Genomic DNA, 20,083 nt, shown 5'->3' with positions numbered 1-20,083 from the left:
CCGTATATAGAAACATCTCTATGTACGCTCCTGTAGTTGTATGAGGACTGAAGTGGAAAACATCTCCTGTCAGGAAATACAAAAGCAACGGTTTCCAGTAAAAATGTCATCCTGCACTGTCAGTTATTTAAATACTGGAGCACATGAAGTAACTATAATACAACTCAAGGTGACAGTTTTGGGTGAATGAGCTGTATGTGATTATAGTCGTTGGATTCAAGGCCGTCGACCAATAGCCTCAGTGAAACAGCAAAGCCAAAGGGTAAAGTAGCAGGAAGAGGACTTTTCCTTGATTCGTACGGGGGGTCATTGATTAGAATGATAAGGATTTTGGACTAGACATCAAATGAGGGAAAGGGTTAGAAGAATGATGTGTGTCCCTCCAGTCCTGTAGAATCAAAGCAAAGGTGCCATGAAGCTGTTCTGGTGGCGAGTGGTGGCCCAGCACCTTAGTAAGACACCTTATGTTGGGTTTTCCTTTAATTTGTCACCTGCCAGCAGATAAAAACGAGGGCAACAGTATATTGCTTTACACAGTGAAAAACACAACCTGAATCAATTTCACAATTAGCCAGTTCAGTGTTTTAATTAAAAAACAACAGTCGCCTTTGAAGAAATCAATTCCAACTAAAGAGGGAAAAAGAGAGAATTCCCCTGCCAGTTTGCCATCCCTCAGCACTGTCAATTCAAAGACATGCACAACGACGCTCTCGGGCCTTTCTTTTGTATACATACATTACAGCATTAAACAACATTAGGCAAAAATGGAGCGGTCTGAGCAGTGTTCGTGGGTAGCAGTTTTGATATTTTCTCTCTTGAGGCTTGAAAGGAAAGCCCAATTTAGATTTTTACACGACAAGTAGTCGGCCTGAGCAGTACTGATGTTGTTGAACTCTTATTTGTGTGTGTTTGCAAGTGAGTCTTATTCATTTAATAAGTGCCATCAGTGAAGTGTGTTGATGGAACAGTTCCTCTTCAGTCCAAGAACAACTAAGGGAACAATCAAAACATCCTTGATGCTAAAATTTTACATCATTTGTCTCCCTTTACAACGTTTTCTTGATGAAAGTAGCCATGTTGCTAAAATATTTTGGAGGAAACATAATGCTAGCCAGATTAGATTTTTTCTGTCAAATCAAGATATTGGATAAACGTTCATGTGAAATTGGTGTGCCAACATTTTTGTGATGTAAAATCTTTGAGACATTTGCTGACTGATATTTACTCGTTGACAAGGAGACGATGGCGAGGGCGATGGGAGACGACGTGGAACAAAAGCACCTGTCCAGACGCAAAGCGCTCATCCTCTTATCTCGTTGACGCGTAAACATCGTGCATTCATCCCATTTCTCTCAGCGTAGTTCCTCTTATGCTCTTAGCGTCTCAGAATTGCAAAAATCTGGTTCAATTCTCAGCCCTTCATCTCGTGTTGGTGGATCTGCCTTGTACCACCTCTTTGTCGTGGCCTTTTTACGAGCTGCCAACATATTTTTCATCAAAGATATGAATAGCTGAGGTTTATCATGGCCCAGAATTTTGTTTATAATACAGTTTCCAGGACGAAGCCAAAATTCATGAAACTTGCCTCCAACATAGACGTAAACAATCTAATGATATTTTTTACTACAGCATTTTTATTTCCAAGTAGAAACGCTGCTGATAGATTTCAGCACTAGATTAATTTTTTTTCAGTCCAGATTACATAGACAATCTGGTATTTGCTCTGTATTGTCTTTGACAGGGCTTTGGTTCCCACAGTTATTGATCTCCCGGCTTTAATTTCCATCGACGGTGCCTTTATCCCCCGCACTTGAGAAACCACATACACTCGCTCCATCGCTGTATGCCCGTGCATTTTGTCGGGTCTCTTTGCCCTGACAGAGAAACAAACTCCACCCACGTTCACGCATGTCTGGCATGTCAAGTGAATTCTCACCCTGTTCCCATCCTGCGCGTTCGTTCGTTCGTCCATTTTTGGAACGGGGGATCTAGCCTCGACTGCTCACCTCGATGTGTGGTTTAGTGAGGGGAGAATCTGGAAACTTCAAACACGGCCGGTCTCTGACGCAGTGATAAACCCTGCCTGATGAAAGACTAGAGCTTCAGAGGAGAGGGAGGAGGTGCTGAGCTTAACTTGGGGGGGATTTAGCAGCTCTGTCTCTGCCTTCCTGCGTTTTGTCAAACTCCATGTAGCCCCCCTGCCTGATTGTTATTCTGAGAAACGGGAAAAGTCAGGACGCTCGTCTTTAAATCCAAGGAAATGTTAACATTGGCGTGATTAAAGGTGTTCTAATAGACTGAAACAAAAAACTACACACGCTGTACCTGAAGTAGAATGTGGCATGTGGTTAAAGAGTTATGGTGTATTTCTCATAACCCTTTTTTAGATTCATTAATCATAACTTTAAAAAAATAACACTAAGGGGAAGGTCCATTCTGTAGTGTTTAAGAGAGGTGTTCTGTCTCGACAGTTTGCTGTCCCAGTCCCAGCTGCATGTAAAATGTTTACTACCACCATCTGCTGTTCACTGGGAGGAGTTTACTTTTCAAACCAGAAAACAGTTTATTCTTATGGCTCCATAAGATTTTGATTTCATGCAAAGAGTGGGATACACTCGAATAAGATCCAAGACAGATAGCTCCCACAAAGCATTGTTGTCATTTTTCTAAAGATGTAAATGCTGACACTGTTTGAAGAACTCGTAGACATATTTCTCCCAAGGATACACACCATCTCTGACTTCAGCGTTTGCACCATTAATAAAGAATCCCCTTCTTTCAAAGGAGGCAGATTACAATACTACTCTCAGCAAAGAACTCCTGGCTTTGTGCTGTGTGCCTGCACTGCCAGTCTCCGAGCTATCATCAGAGAATAAATGCCATTTTTTTGTTATGAGGGACCTCAGGTTTGCAGGTGCATTCATTCACAACAGTTGAAGGTCTCCTGTCATTTGAACAGCATATTGTCCAAGTAAATCATCACTCCATTGTAGACATTTTTTTCATGCAGAAGTTATTTACCTGTGCTATTTGTAGCATTTCTAACAGGAATAAATCACTTTTTTTGCAGCCTCTAAAGTTGCTGTATGTCTCATTGTGTACCTGCACTGAAGGTTAAATTTGTAAAGCTGCTGGGTTGCACAAAGGAAAGCAAACAGAACTTGCAGCATCTTTGCAGAAGAAGGAAACAGCGTTTGTGAGAAATGTTTTAATGTTGATTAGTAATGTCTCTCACATATCGACTCATTGGTTTATAAAATTTCTTTTATAAAAAGTTTGGGAAAAAGTTGTGCATTTAACACAGTGTCCAAGCCAATTGCAATTTTCATGAGCCAGTTTATGGCTAATGTTTCATGGAAAAAAACCCCAAAAAACTCACCTGTGAAGGGTGAATGAACCGGTCCCATTGACCTGACGCAGTGATGGACAGGAGGCAGTGTTCACTAAATTCATCTCAGTGAGTCACTGCTGTTCAGAGAGTGTCTCTGTCATAGCTTCTGGTCTCCTGGGAGCCCTTTAACTCTGGCCTCATCAGAGCCCCACAGAGACCTCTCTGTCAGTCACCCAGACACGGACCCCTGATTGGATCAAAGATTGATTACACCCCATTCACAATGGCGCCATCATTGGAGGACAGACACGCATGCACCGTCGGTCAATGGGGCCTTGTAATCAGTGCCAATGCAAGCGCTGACATGACACCGTGGTGTTAGGAAAATCACTGGGCTGATTTCTGCGCAGTCACGCAGCGAGCGGCATCATTTCAGTCCAAATCAAAAAATCTGCCATGTCCTCGGCACATACATAAGTTAATTGCTCAGCAAGGATTGAGTTTGTAAAAGCTTTGAGTGATTTCCACTCGGCCACGATTCGTCTCTGGCGAATGCAGTGGGAAACATCCTGTAACCCTAATCCTCATTAATCTTGGGTCATATATATTATGTTTCATGCGCAAAACCGCAAGCTTGACGCTCATTTAGTCAACAACTCAATAATAGCATTTGACTACTTTCCATGCTGTTAGAAAATTCAAATTGACAGTGTGGTTATTAATGTCACCCATGACAGGACTATGTCAACTTGATTTAAAAAAAAATAATAATATTGAAGAGATACAGCAGAAGGATATTTTAATAATAAAATCCCTGCAGCCATCTGTTGGTGTAATGAAATGGCCGGGCCCCGGCAGAAGATCTGGATGACCTATCGCTATCCACGGCAGCATATGCCGTGTTGCTGAGTCGAAGGCACAACCTTTTCCTGTGCCACCGACCATCAGCCACCTCATAATCATCAAAACCTCATCTGTTACATTCATAAACCCCTCGCTGGTCTGGATTCTTGAGGATTTGCAAAACGGAGCACGCCATATGCTGCCATTGTGCGTGCACATGGTCTCGTCAAACAAAGACAAGGAAATTAATTAAAAACTGGAGCTTGCTGGTTTGATTTTTAAATTTTTTTTTTAAGACCTGCAAATATCACAGCGAAGCAACAACAGCTCCCATTCTCATCTATTTTGTTCCGCGAGGTATTAGGAGTTGGAGATGAAGCAGAAATCCACAAGTGCTAAGACTCACCGTGCCCAAGCCACCAATTCCGCCTGCATTGTGGGATTAAGAAACTCAACTCTGGGACACGAGCGAAGCGTCATTGTTGCTTCCCTGCCACTCACACAACTGTGACTCTGCGATACTTCAAAAGCCTGCGAGACTTAAAGTAATTCTGGATGCCGGCTTTTAAGTGCTAATGGGCTGAATATTTGTGATGTAGTAAAGTGTGTGTTTGTGTGCGTGCGCGGTGGGGGGAAGGCCTGTTTGACTTTACGGGGGAGTATCATCAGTGTGTGTGTCTGTCTGTCTGTGTGAGGGAGAGAGGGAGGAGGCTGGCTGAGATACTGTTGCACCAAGCAGAGGCAGTTTCAAGGATTACTGTCGGGGTGGAAAAGAGGCAATTAATCTCCGTCTTCAAAATGGGATACAGCCGAGCTTCAAGGCCTTTTAGATTTTCTCAGGAAATGATAAGCTTCGATTTACTCATTTTGCCATTTAGTCATGATGACGGTCACGTGTGTGTGTGTGTGTGTGTGTGTGTGTGTGTGTGTGTGTGTGTGTGATGTATGGCGTATTCAAACCACGCAAGCGCGAGCATACAATTGTTCAGTTAGGGCAGTTTTGGTGACGAAACAAGGGAGAGACGTGTGAGAGCACCGGTGTTTGTTTGATTTGGTTTTGCTTATTTTCAATTACAGCCAGTTCCCGAGCGGCCGCGGTGTCCGTGGTGCTATCAGTTTGAACAGGGTGTTTGATCAGAACTAAGCTCTGCTGACATTTTTTTTTTAAAACTGGTGTCTTTTTTAAACTTGTATTTCTGTCTCTCTCTGTTGTCAGGTTTGAACCAGAACAGCTCATAATGTGTGCATGAGGTGCACAGCAAACATCGTGCCAGGAAACATGTGGTTTACTCACAACTGAGCTTTAGCGAAGCTATTTTTAACTTAACTAGAAATATATGAAAAGTGCCGTCAGGGAGGTCGGGGGAGTTTCCAGCACTGTACATGTCTGACACCAATGAGCAAAACAAAACCCAAACGTAGCTGAACTTCAGCTGTTGCTGTCCCCCTCCTCCCCCGGCTGCAGTATTCAGCCTGATCAGACCTGGCATAACAAGCATCTTCACCTTCAGGAGCTCCACAATGGTTTTCTCCGTCTGTCTGTGCAGATATAACTCTCCCTCCGCCTGAAAACACAAACTACACGCGGATCAAACTGAAAAATGAAAAGCTTGAGCTCTGGTCGAACTTGGTATTTTGGGTTGATGTATTGTTTAATCCGTGTACAGTTGAGGTAATTCATGGGTCATGCTGAAATTTGAATTATTCTTAAGTTTTTGTGTGACAAACTGATTGACCGTTGGCAGCACCAGGAGAAATCCCATCGATGGCCAATTCAAAGTTTCAGAGAGAGCGAGACAGCGACAGAGTGAGAGTGAGGCAAAGAGCGCTGCACACAGTTCTCCTATGAAGCAATGGCACAGAACACAAAGTTAGAGATCGTACATGTTATTATTAAGGTTTGGATTGTGAAACTGAGGCAGGACAAATTAGATTATGGCGTGCCACCATATTTAAGTAATCAATGGGAAACGCTGAATGGTTTGTTAACTGTTAACTGATTCCAGCAGTTGTTGGTGATGTCATGTTGTTACCCGATGCTGCGAATTGTGACGCAGAGTATTTACCGTGTGAAGTGACCTCTTGTAGGAGGCACTTTCCTGCAGATCCTTTTGTAAGTGAAGTAGAAGTACACAAGTCAAAAGCAAACGCCATGATGCATGTTCACTTATTCCTTGGCAGAAATGAAAAGTGATTTAAGCTGAACAAGGTGTCTGAATCCACATTGTGAAGAATTAACTATTTTGAGAAATTTCTCCTTTGCTTAACAGATTGATTGTTTTTATTCTATTCATTTTCTCCTTTCCTTTCTCCTTTCCTGTCTTTTACTGATAAGCCCCCCTTCACCACACAACACAATGGCTCCATTGTACTAAACCACACAGCTGATAATGTTACGTGACATTAAGGCCAATGATGTTAGTTCCTATTCAGGGAGACATTTTGATTGGAAATGTAGACTCACAAAGAGCGCCATAATATTCAATGCTTTCAGACATCAAGGAATCCAATATTAAACACAATCAACATTGATCTGCACAATTATGTGCTCTCAGGAGTATTTTATTAGTCTGTATGTCAGGAGATATTTGTGTCCAGATATGGAAAAGTGAAGACTAACTAATACAGCCATGATATTATGCAGATGGACTTTAATGAGGGTCTTATTCACGCACACATTTGCATTAGCACATATCAAGTCAAAACGCCTTTAGTTACCAGTAATATATCTACAGCCGCAGAAACAGGAAGAATTCCCAATGTCATTCAAGTCCTCTCAAGTAAGAACTCAATTGTTTTTCTCCTCTTTTTATGTATAATAATATTCATATCCGCCTGAACGCTGACCTGTGAAAAAAGGGGCTCTTTCAGAGCTGTCAGTGCAATGTCTTTATCTCCACTCTCCAAATGTTGGGGTCAGCCAAGACCTGACGCTCAGCAGACAATTCTCCCCAAGACCTAATGTGATTAATGGGTGTCACTTAAGCGGGGCGGGGTGAGGTCGAAAAAAAAAGCCACCCAAAGAAGATTGTTGCTGAAGAAAAGGTACAATGGCAGTTCATCAGCTAGAATTTAGCCCCCATGGCTGTTGCTACGTGCCGTAAAATGAAATGTTCAATGTCACTTTCAAAGTTTAAATACTCCTGAGGAATGCAACCTTGGAACGAGGCGTGGGTCAAGAGTTTACAGTGAGCAATTAGTGCGCTTTGTGTTGGTAATGTTTGCAAGGTGCATTAAGGCATAGTTGGCTGTAATTCATGACATTGCTCAAAAAAACAAAAAAACAACCAAAAACATTTCCTGGCTTAATTCCAACTTTGCAATATTGCCTCAATTTGCTGGTCTCTTTGCCACAGTTGGGAAGTTTCCGTTTCCTGTACAGATGTTGTCCTTCTTTGCATTTACAAGGCAGTAAGCGATTTTGGAGAAAGCTTGTCTCTTTCTTTGTTGTTGTTGTTGATGATCTTACTGCATTGTCCCGGGCCGCGCATTAGGTATGGGAGACCGACACGCTAACAACTAGGCCAACGTGTAGGGGAGTGATGTTTACCAACGGAACACATCACAAAAGCCCACTGTACACCTTTGTACGACACAGCAGGATTTTTTGGGTTTTTTGATCTGGCGACAGCGACACATCGTCGTATTAATTCCAATAATGGAAACTGTGAGATCAACGTTGGCAACTGTTAAAAAGCATTTTGAGAGGCGTGTAATGTGAGTAACACATAAACATAATATCAAAAATCAGAAGTGCAGAAAATGAATGTGTCTCAGCAGTGGGCTGATTGGCCTCCTTATCTGTAGATTGCAGGTGTCTGATTTGATGATGGAAGAAAGACTTGTTGCCATGTCTTTGCCGTAATCTCAATTCAAATCTGACTCTTTAATCCAGAGACATGACATCAAAAATAACGCTGGGTTTGGCTAAATAGTAAACAGAGTAACGGAGAACACCGTCCGTAGTCTGTTGTGCATTTTGTTTCATAGGATTTGTTGTTTGCAATTGTTTTTTTGTTTTTTCCGTGCCCTTATTTTGCTATGGCATTAAATTTACAATCTTTGAGACACAGGAAGTATTTCCTGAGCATTGTAGAAAAAAAATAAAAAGCTTGAAGATGCATCAGTTTGTAATGTTGATTTTGACTAATTTTCAGCCCTGTCATTGATTTTGGTGACTAATAGCGGCAGCTAGAGATACATGTAACAGAGATATAGTATATTAGTGGCGATAGTAGAAATATTCCATGCTAGTTTGAAGCATTTTTCATCCGTCCAACCACCACTGACCTTGCTGTGTGTCCGTCTGTACCTATAAACCTGTACCCCCGCCCCAACCCAGACTGTTTGCTGTTATCTATGTGCGCCCTGGCCCCCAGAACAACCAGCACACCTTCATTACTGCCCCAGATAGGGGCATTGGCAACTTGTCACTTGTATTGATTTCTCTTAAACTGCAATTTACATGGATATTTGTGGGCGTCCTGGGGGCAGGCTGCAGCCTGGCGGACGGCCCCGGCCTCCTCGCTCTCCTCGCTCTCCTTCGCTCTCTCACTGCCCCTCAGGCCGCGGGAGGAAATGTTTCCGCCCAACAACAGAGCCTCAAAGTGACTTTTCAGTCTGACATCAGCAAACATGTTGTGCTGCTTTTTCTGCAAAGAGACTGTTTTTGTTATTTTCCAAAACCAGAATGGGTGGGAGCTGCTGATGGCATAGGAGTTATTTTTAGGGGAAACTAACAGCTTTTAAAGACAATAGAAAACACATTTTTTTTCTTTTATTTTGACAGATTTTTCATTCATCATTTCATTGAGTAACTTCACATCCAGAAACGCAAACTAACACGATAACCCTAGCCAGAGTAAGCCACCTTGAGCTTGTTCAATCCTCAATAAATCTGCATGCTTTCCCCCCCTCCTCTGCGCTGACTGCCGCTGTGTCCGGCAGTCCCATAGCGCCTCCTCCCAACACACACCTGAACTTCCGCTGCAGAGGCCGGGGAATAAAACAATAACCCGCAGCTAGGAAAGCCACAAATGCTTTGTGAAAGCTTTTCACACAAAAATGCCAAAATGTCACAATGCTCTAACGTATATATAGCAACGGCAACAAACTGCCATGTGAAGTTTGTGCCTCCTGTGCTGAAGGTCACCTGCAACCTCCAAACAGTAGTTTCCAAATAAAAGTAGCCACATTTGGTCCCTTTAAAATAAGGAAAATGAGACTAGAGTAGATAAATAAACAGATCATCAAATCATATATCAAAGATGCGTTTGATGTTGTTAATTGTAAGTCGTAGCATCTTAGTAATCTTCCTTAGAACAGAGAAGCGGGGGATGAGGGGAGAATTTACTTCTCGTCCATAATCGTGCAAGAAAATGAATAATCCCAAATCTCATTTGACCCAAAAGTAGTGCTCAAGGAGAGGAAGGAGATGATTCTTCTAACGCACACTTTTCTTTTCTCTTGTCTGTTTTTCCTCCACAGTGTCTAAAATAACACAACATCCTCCTGCTCTGAGCCTGAAGTTGGTGTCGGCTTTACAGAAGGACCACGCTGTTAAATAGCAGACCTGCTGAAGTGCCCTTGAGCAAGCATCCTTATACCAGGCTGACCTCTGACCCCTGAAGAGAACAGACTTCCCCTGCAGTGCATGGGGGCGGGTGAGGAATAAGTGGAGAAATGGGGTGGGTGGGGGGGGGTCGCTGGTGATGTCACACCTCCCAGACAAGCCGGGATTGGACCCTAATTAGAAAGGCTCGGCAGCTAATAGATAGGAGCCGCGCTTGATTGAATTCAAAGTGGCTGATGCCCAAAAAATTCTGCAGAGGCGCGGGAAAACTGTCGGGAGAGAAGAGAAGAGAGGAGGAGAAGAGGAGAGAGGAGGAGAGAGGAGGAGAGGAGGAGAGAGCCGGTGTCAGTGTGCTGAGAGCTGCCACGCTGCGCTGCAAACAGTCTCTCCGCGAGCTGGAGTTACAGAGGGGACACACGAACAGCAAGACGCGCACACCCACACTCACACACACACACACACACACCCCTCCACCCGGGTCTGGAGGGGGAGAGCCGAACATATAGTCCCGAGTCTACGTCAGACCCGAGGACGCTGCTGCGCTATCACAGCAGCGGAGGCTGGAGCGACACAAGTGCGGAGCAGAGTCGAGCCGCCGAGTCCAAGTTGTCCGCGCGCTCCGCTCCAGAGGCTGCGCTGATGGCGTCCGTACTTGGGAACAGCGGCAGCCGCGCGTCCGGGGCTCAGGGCGGCCAGGCGAAATGCAAGCTGAAGAGGAGGCGGAGGCGACGATCCAAGAAAAAAGGTACAACTTTTACAACACTTTGTTTTTACCCCCCTCCTCCTCCTCCTCTTCTCCCCTTCCCCGTGTCTGCCCCCCACCTCCAGTGTGAGCAGAGGTCGTGCGCACCTTGGCGGGGCATCGGAGCGCGCGGCGCGCTCGAGCTCCGCGGCGGCTCTGACTCATACGCCGCAATATACTGGAAACTATGTGGACATGAAGGAATGTCACCCGCCGTGTGAGTCGACCACGACAACGCGCCACATCGCCGTTAATGACGCATTGTCTTCCCCCCGCGACGTGGCCGAAGTTGCCGCTGCGTCTACTGTCCTTAAAAAGCCTCCGTCGTTCAACTATGACACAAATAAAACTACTATATATTTGCTTTACTAGTTTGACTAATAATCGTGAGCATGTGAAAAAAGCGCCTCATTTTCTTTTTACCATTTGATTTTGATGCAACGGGAAAGGAAGAATCCTCTAACTTCCTCGTAAATAAGAAGCAGTTTTCTCTCATAATTTCTAGTAAAGCCTTCAAAGGATTAAACTTGTGTGTTAACAAGTTTAACGTTCACTGTCCCACAACTGCCTGATTTTAAAGAAAAGACTCACATTTACTCGTCACATCACTGATACCTAAAGACCCTGACACATGCTGATATTCCTCATTATTTCTCAGAGCCTATTTCTTTTTTCTTTGCCTTTATATGAAATGATTTGCTTCTCATTCGAGACGTCGGGCCTCAGTTGCCGTGCTGCTCTTAATTCATCTGCACTCAAAGTCTGAAGATTGAGAAGCAGTTCTGGACCTGAAACAGAGAGAGGAGGGAAGAGGAAGATGAAAAATGTCATCAGTTTGCCTGACAATTAAGAAAAAAATACTTAAATTACAGCCACAATTTTTTTTCCTTTGTGTATGTTTTTTTTTTTTAAAATGATAATCTGAAGTGTAAAGAGGAGATTTGCTCCTAATGAAAAGGTGAGGATCAAGTCAGTGTGTCAACACTCTGAGTCACGCTGGAAAACGCTCAATTATATACGTGTAATTAAAAAAAGGAAGAGCTGCTGATTTTCACAGTATGAAAAATAATAACGGTGACAGTTTTTGCTATTGAGCGTTTCTCTGTGGCCGAGCTGAAATAGATGCTGACCGGTGTTCATGGGGAACAAATCCCCATGTGTGGTTTTTAATATCTCTGTAAACTACAGCATCTCTGCCAACGTCGTCCATATATTTGTGTCACTTATGCCACAAATTCACAGAGGGAAGAAAAAAAAGCAACAACCAAGAAGCTTATGATCACACATTTCCATCTCACCACCTCTCACTTTCTGAGATTCTCCAGTTTGGAATGGCCACAATTTACCACCGAGTTCTGTTCGCTGTTAAAATTCATCCGCAGTTGCCGAGTAATTTGTCGTCCTGCGGTCCAAAGTGAAAAATGAGGGGTGGGAAATGACATTTTGGAAAGATTAAGAATAACTTATTTTAGATATGCCAGGGAAAACCCCTTTCATTCTTAAAAGCTAAGCTGCCTCTGAAGAGATGCTCCCTGATTTAGTCTTCTTTATTATTTCCTGAGGTATTTTTCTTGAGTAATTAACAATATGTTCCCAAAACTGAAGCATCAAACACTTTTTTCTTTTTTTTGCTCTGGAAAAGACACAAACACTCCCAGAAATACTATCTCACATTTTCTGGCACCTCTGTGAGAAGAGGTGGTGGGACTAAATAAAATAGCGATGACACATTTATTTTTATATATTTAATAGATGACACAGCGAATGTTTGTGTTGTTTATGCTTGAAGATACCGACGTGCCACCTTATTCCATTACATTGTGGAATATGGATGAACGCTCGGAGCGTGTTGACGTGTCCGACCGCAATTGAATGCATAACGAGCTTTCACAAACACTTTGCACTTGTCACCAAACTACAAACAGACAACTGCGCCTCATTTCCATAACCTCTTGATTTTTAATAGCCCAAGTAATTGAGACAAGGCAGACAATACATAAAATATAGTGCTGAGGCAAATGTATTTACATAATGGAAACGACAGAATTGGTTCCACAACATTAAGCATTGCATATGAGTATCACACAAACGCGCGCACATTAGCTGACGGGCCTTCCCTGCGTGATTTCCGAACGGCTAATTTATCAGCGCTGCTGATTCATTCTGATAACATGGGACATTAGGGGCCAGTTCAGGGGACCGGTTGTAAATGAACTGTGTCTTCAGGAAGTGCTGATGGTGGCTGACTCCCCCGGGGCTGCAGGAGGTGGACTGACTGTGTGTGTCAGATGTGTCCTTCCTGTGCTGTGTCCGATTGTTTTTCCCTCTGTGCAGAATCCCTAAACGTTTCTCATACTGTCTTTTTTTTATTCCTACTCCTCTGCAAATTACACAAAGCTGAACTGATCTTTTTTTATTTATTCATCATTACATTCCTTCATCTTGAGATTTCACACAATTCTTTTTTATAGACTTTAAGGCCAAAAAATCACAGAGGGATTACTGCTTGGTATTTGGTGCTTAATCCCCAGAGAAGGCTGCAGATTATTTGTAGATGGACTCTCTAAAACCTGTGTTCAAAAAGGTTGTAAGCAGATTCCTTTCGCAACTTCAATTTCATCCCCTTCGCTCCAAACTCTTATTTGCAGTTGTTCATTTTTGGGATGGACAATACAAATAATTACAGGATGCAGATTATAGGCCGGAGACTTGTTTGTTCACATCTTTTGGCATCTGGACCCTTTTCTGCACAGACTTCCTAGAAATCCAAACACTTTACTAAATCCACTGGCTGAGTGTTTCGCTCCGTCTGCTGCCGTTTGCCAACCGCTGCTTCCTCTCCTTATTGTTCAGGTGACAATACTCCTGTCAGCGCGGCACAGTGCAGATGTGCACCTCGCTCTCTTGTGTGTTTGCTCTCCCTCAAGCTCAGTGTTTGACCAGTGTCACCGCTCCCTAGAAGGATTCATGGACATACTGTGCGTTTGCCTCTTAATTAATCACAACCTTGTGATTTAGTATGTCTGTTATGTCCCCAAAGGGACAAATAAAATCCTTTTGGACGGGTGTGCGAATCCAGGAGTGTGTGTGTGTGTGTGTGTGTGTGTGTGTGTGTGTGTGTGTGTGTGTGTGTGTGTGTGTGTGTGTGTGTGTGTGTGTGTGTGTGTGTGTGTGTGTGTGTGTGTGTGTGTGTGTGTGTGTGTGTGTGTGTGTGTGTGTGTGTGTGTGTGTGTGTGTGTGTGTGTGAGATCGTACCTGTCAATCAGCAGCACAACCTTTTTTTCCCTCCCATCTGCCTTAAACTGTGACATATGTACAACATATTCCTTGTCTTTTATCCACTGAGTTTTTTTTTTTCAATACAAAAATAAGCACTGCAGAGATTTATAGACCAACATTATTTTTTTTTTTACAACCGTGCTTATCACCCTGGTCTCTCAGCGCACTGTACAGTATATCAACGAACCATCGAGAGCGCCAAGGGGCAAATGTGAAAAACACAGTGGAACATAATTTATGTGGCAATTACTGTTTACGCTGGTGTGCGAGGGTGGCGGCAGAGGGGTCGAGTGTGGGCTGCTGGGGCCGGGGAGTAAGTTGAGGCACAATGGAGGGGGGGTAGGTTGGGGGGTAGGTTGCATGGCAGGGCAGAGGGGTAAGGGTCATCACCCTCTCGCTCCCCTGGCTCCTATTTTAGAGAAGGCAAAGAGCCACCAGCGGAGACTTCGAGCGTGGTGGACACGACGGTCGGCGTCAGGCCCACCGATGCTTCTCTCCGGGGGTTTTCTCCGTCTGACACGCAGCCGAGCGTCGGGGGGAAGCGTGAGAGGACTGATGACAGTAATAAAGGAAGTATTGAGTATTGAGCTGAGGGCAGAGGTCAGGCCGAGGAACACAGGACCTCCATTTGGATTTGACTGTTTTTAATCCTTTTCCTGCATTGGTTTATCTGCCAGGTTCGTATTTTTCAACCTTTTTTTTTAAACGTCAGTGTCTGATATGAAGAAAAGTTTTCAGCTTGGAACAGAGCTTGAAATCAAAAGTTATGTTTCACTGTTTTATTGGAAAACTAACTCACAGAAAATACCATCATATCTCCGTTAAGTTAGTTTCACCTCGTCACCGCTGGCTGTCGGATGGCAGTTAGTAAGTTAGTTAGTTAGTTAGTTGTGTTTTGCAGATGTCTTTCTTTTCATGACATTGAACATTCTTCATAGTTTGAAAATATATAAGATGTGTAAAAAAAAGTATAAATATTCAATGAGCCATTTTGAATTTATTACACTGTGGGACAAGAGAGGGAGGTTAATGACGTGACAACGGTTCCCAGCTGGAATATAATAGGGGACATTGTGGTTACATGGTGTCTGTCATAGATTACTGCTCCACACGATGGCCAAAAAAAAATGATGTGATTGTTTTGACCAATAATTTGGTATTTCACCGGTTCTTTTGTTGGGATGTACTGATTTAAGACCCTTAATATTCCACAAAAACTGGTAATTGGCGTTCAACCTTATGAGATACGCCTTAGTAACTGGGTTAGTAATTATGATATAGTTGTCACCACCCTCAAAAAAAAACATCTTAAAAAAAGCAGCTTTTTGATTTTTTAAAGCAACAGCAGAATTGCAAAAGAAAATAAAGAAAAACAAAAACGGTCTCAGGTCAATTTCTTGCCTGGCAGACTGCATCAGTAAAAAGCTGGTCAGGGTTCAGTTAAAATATCGATTATTGTTGCACCAAGAATTCATGATATAGTCATGAAATCTTAAGAAAGTATGAATTTAATAATTTGCCTTTATTGTATTAAATCATTATTATTATTTGTAGTAGAAGCATTAAATTGAAATTCAATTTAATTTGCCCAACTACAGATGGCATCTCACACACACGCATACACACACACACACACGCATACAGACAGACAGACACACACACACACACACACACACACACAGACACACACACACACACACACCACTCTGACTGTGCTGTTTGTGTTTCTGATACAGAAACAGATGACAAACAGAACATGTGAGTTTCTGTCACGGGGTGGAAACAATAATTATAACCAATAACTACAGTAACACCTACTAGATGTTAGTTACTGCATCATGATGGAAAGAGGCACTGGTTTATTTACACGGTATTATCATACATGTATTATTATTAACACGGTATCGATAATACATTTTTAATTTTAAATAATACGATTATCTTCAGTGACATCGCGACACCCCCTATCAGTGACAGATAACACTGCGAGGAGATCTTATTAAATAAATGCTTTCTCCCAAGTCACACTGTCATAAACCAAATCTCAGGGGCAGTACAGATGAAATGAGTAGGAGGTGGTTCAGTGTCCTTCTGTCATTTCATTTTCCCCCTAAAGATAATTTTTTAATCCAACCTGCTTAGTATCGTCAGTGTGCCCGTTGCTTTCCGCTTCATGGTGCAGAACCATCAAAACAGTCCATATGCACAGTTATGGTACAGCACGTTTTCTGCAGTGGCCTGAGTTCACATTCAGAATTATTCATAAATAAAATCATAGCGCAGCCGGAGCCACACAGACAGACTTGAATGAACACAAATCACGCTGATTGTTGCAAATGATCCATTCCACCAGTTTCCCTGAGTAGGTTTGTTTACAGCGAGGGGACGTCGGGGTCTCTGGTTACTGGGACACAGAAGTGACTGGTGCTGGTTTCCATGTCGGGACAAGCTCAATGTCACACAGCCCACCGTGTGCTGTGGGAGAGAAGACGTGATGTTATTCCACAGATGTAAAGCTCCAGTCTCAGCCCCCCGGAAAACACTTCCGTCACGTTTGTTTGTGTTTGTGCTGATAACCATATTAAGAGCTGCGACAGAAACACCGCTGGCATTTATGAGGTTAATGAAGGTCAGCGCCGGTGGAAAGCGGCGCGGCGCTCCTCCCTGTGCACACGCATGGCTCTGTGAATTTTACAGGCACTTCCTGATTAAGGGCACGGCGGCGAAGGAGTCTGCGGTTTAGGACGCGGCGTCCTCTAACCGACTTGCGACGTTTAGCTGAGGGAAGGAAGGTTATTACGACTGACTGTGGTCTCTCGAGGAAAGCCGATAAAATGACCAGGGAACAGGAAATGCACAACTTTAGCACATTAGCATAATTAGTAATTATCTCGTAATAGTCCCTCTTGGCTTTTCGGAGCTCGGCACTGAGAAATTGTATTTAAAGTTCAGGCGCTGAAAACAAAATGTATGCCAAAATGTCTAAATAACACACACACACACACACACACACACACACACACACACAGACAGTCCTCAGTCCTCAGTCAGGTTGTGGCACAGAATCAGATTAAAAAAACAAAACAATTCATAGGTGACACCTTTAGTTAGTCTGTTGTTTGATGACTCCCACAGTTGGACAGATAAGAATTTTACTCACATCGCAAGGAACGTGTTGCACTTGTTGCTATGACAACAAAAAACAACAACACAGAAGTTTAATTGAGTTATTCATGTGTTACGCTCCGTCAATCTGCTCATAGCCGCTTTCCAAACAATAACTACTTTAAGGGAGACGTTTGAGAACTGTTACTCTACAATATAGTCAAACGGCGCTAATGTATGTGTGGCCGCGGTGGAGATTACGCATCTGTGTGTTCAATTGTTCGCACGCACGCACGCACGCACGTGTGAGTGTGTATAGATTTGCCTCTGTGTGTGTGTGTGTGTGTGTGTGTGTGTGTGTGTGTGTGTGTGTGTGTGTGTGTGTGTGTGTGTGTGTGTGTGTGTGTGTGTGTGTGTGTGTGTGTGTGTGTGTGTGTGTGTGTGTGTGTGTGTGTGTGTGTGTGTGTGGTACGTGGTGGTGTGCCGGCGAGCTGTCAGTCCCCATGAACAGAGATGTAGCAAAGCAAGTCAGCAGCATTATTGCTTCCTGTCAGTGTTTGTGCGTCTGCAGTCCACCAGGCAACACAACAGGAAGAGAGTTCATGTTTGGGGAAGAAGGCGAGAGAGGGAAGCTGCCTCGTAGCCACTGTCAGGAGATTTTTCATTTTTTCCCATTTTTTGAGCTGGCGTGGTACTTGAGGAACAAATTTGAGTCAAGGTTTTGCCCTTTCGGTGCTCTTTGAGTGTTGAAATGTGAAAATGTCTCCAAACGGAGAGGATATAATCTTCGCATTTCATGACGGTGCGTTTGTTTAATCCGTGCGGATGTGATTCAGTTGTTGTACAATTCTAGAGCTGAACCAATTAATTGATTAAACAGTTCGTCAAAAATGCCAAATACGCTCCGGTCGCAGTTACTCAGATTTGAGGTTTTGCCGCTTCGTGAACTGAACATCTTTGAGGTTTGGATTAAACAAATAGCACATGGGCAACAACTTGGACATTTTTGTTGCTGTTATCTAACATTTGATTTACCACGAATGATAATTAATAAATCAGAGCTTCAAATTGTTGTGCAGTGTGGGCTTTATCTACACACCTCACTTATTCAAGTCTATTAAGTCCATGCAAGACGTGATTCGGTCAAATCAGTGTGTCGATTTTTTCATTATTATCATTATTATTATCATTATTGTTGTTGATTTTGTAATTTTTTTAGCACTCTCCAGACACACATTGAATGTGAAGTCCTGCCAACGGGGTGGAAGCAGCCGACACATCGAAGTGGCAAAACATTTCTCCGGTTTATGATCCTAATTAGCTCTAACTGTGCCACCATCCCTGAGTCATCACGCCTGGAGAGAGGCCAGATCATTTGACGGTCTGCGGTTTCACACTTTCTCCGTCGCTCTCCTCTCTACGTCTTTTGTTGCATTTTCTGTCTCCTCCTCTCTCTCTCTTCCTGTTTTCAGCTCACACAGAGTTATTGTCATCCTCTGGTTTGCTCGTGCAGCGCGGTAGCTGCCACTGTGACGTAATTCGTATCCAGAATGTAGCAATAGAAGGTGTTGGACTTTGTGCACAAAAAGTCAGCCATGAAATGTGCTTGGCTACCCTTTGAAAATTAAAAATCACAAACGCAGGAATGCTCTGACAGTATCTGATCAGCCGGCAGGCCGCTTGACTCTGGGTGACTTAAACCTCTGCACTGATGTGGTGCTTCAGCACAACTACCCCCGTCTGCTGTGCTGACACAGCAAAGTCACCACTGATACCCCGCCTCGTACGGAATAAATGAAATTGGATGAAGCGGCTTAACCCATGCCTCTTCTCGCCATCAGACTGGGTGCCTATTTGAGATAACGCTAATGAAGGGGACTTTAGTCGAGAATAGATGCGTCTTATTGCTGGCGGGTGTGGGAGCTAACTGCGTTTATATTTCCATTAATAAGGTGGAGCGTTTTACAGGAGGGCCTGTCCTGGGTTGGGGGGGTCGGGGACAGTCCTACATCTCACCAACCCTCCAGTTCATTTCACGTCTCTTCTCCAAACCGGTCTTAACCTTGACGTGGCTCCACACGACTTGGGCCGAGGTGGACACTCAATCACCGTAATCGCTGCTGTCCATCCTTGATAGGTCTGTTTTAGGTCATTAATATGAATCTGAGCAGCTTGAGAAGACTGTACTATTTTTCTGTCAACACTGTAGTATATGTTTTCTCTTCCATGCTGGATAGCACTGTGTTAGTGAGTCCTTTACTGCCATCGCTTTTGATTTTCCAGCTGAAATTGGTGGATGGAATTAGGTGCAGCTAGCTGGCTCCCGAAGCTAACACAGGCTCCATGAGTTGGCTATAAACAGTGTATCTGTTGGACTTTTGACTGTTGACTTGTATTTAAATCAGACAATGTTGTGCTGAAGTTCAGCTTTGCACAGAGGCTAAAGTTAACAGGTTGAAAGGTAAAGACGATTCTCTCACTGCAGCTCCGTGCATTCTTAAAAATACTAAGCCCGACAGGTCGACCGCTTCTTCTCACGGTTGCTCTGATTGGCCGATCACTTTTGGAGGGAGTGAGATCAGTTGTGCCTTTCTCTACTTTGTAGAAGGAGTAAGGCAGTAAATGATTTCACAGTTAATTTTTTAAAGTTGATGTTTTAACTGCACTGAATGGGGGTCGAACCCGCAGCCTCGGGTATGCGAGACCAACGTGCTAACCACGAGGCCAAAACCCCTGAGTCTCTTAAGGTGTCTGGGAGTGATGTTCAAAAACCGCACACGCAGTGTTGGGTGGTTGCGGCACACAACACCTGCAGCGTTATGACATTTTCTCCTCCATCCTCTACCACTTCTTCCTTTGTGTGCGTATGTTGGCGGTTGTTTCCCAGGATTTAATGCACATTTTGTCCGATGCACATCAGATTCATGTGGCTGTTGGAATTGCTTAATGGCAGATTAGCGCATTGATCATGATGAGCGCACACACGTGGGCTTCCTGCCTGCTTCATTATTCCATTCACATGCAAGCCTTAAATAACAGTTTTTCCCCCCTCTTCGCCTTACAGTAAATCCTCTCTCATCCATCGATTCTAGCATCCTTTAGGGGCTACTTCTAGGAGAGACCGACAGGCTTATCTTGCAAATCCTTTAAAAGGTATTTAGAAAAACTCTTTGCCTGCATTAACTCTGCCTGATGTCGTGCGCATCATGGC

General features: G+C 43.6%; 1 protein-coding gene across 4 annotated transcripts in view; it reads left to right on the top strand.

Moving 5' to 3' along the window:
• The window catches only part of adarb2 (adenosine deaminase RNA specific B2 (inactive)), a 175,021-nt gene that overhangs the window by 29,644 nt on the left and 125,294 nt on the right, over positions 1-20,083 (top strand). For 3 of the 4 annotated variants that reach the window (XR_007030285.1, XM_035619491.2, XM_047329913.1), the window contains exon 1: positions 9,888-10,491. The exons of the other annotated variant lie outside the window; for it this stretch is intronic. Coding sequence is in view for 2 of the 3 variants with exons in the window: in XM_035619491.2 (XP_035475384.2) it covers positions 10,386-10,491 (106 nt within the window). In the remaining variant the exon portion in view is untranslated. Of the gene's footprint in view, positions 1-9,887; positions 10,492-20,083 lie in introns of those variants that run through there. 4 annotated transcript variants of the gene reach the window in all.

Source organism: Scophthalmus maximus, chromosome 21, assembly GCF_022379125.1.
Source record: "Scophthalmus maximus strain ysfricsl-2021 chromosome 21, ASM2237912v1, whole genome shotgun sequence".
NCBI lineage: Eukaryota > Metazoa > Chordata > Actinopteri > Pleuronectiformes > Scophthalmidae > Scophthalmus > Scophthalmus maximus.
This window is presented reverse-complemented; position numbering and strand designations above follow the sequence as displayed.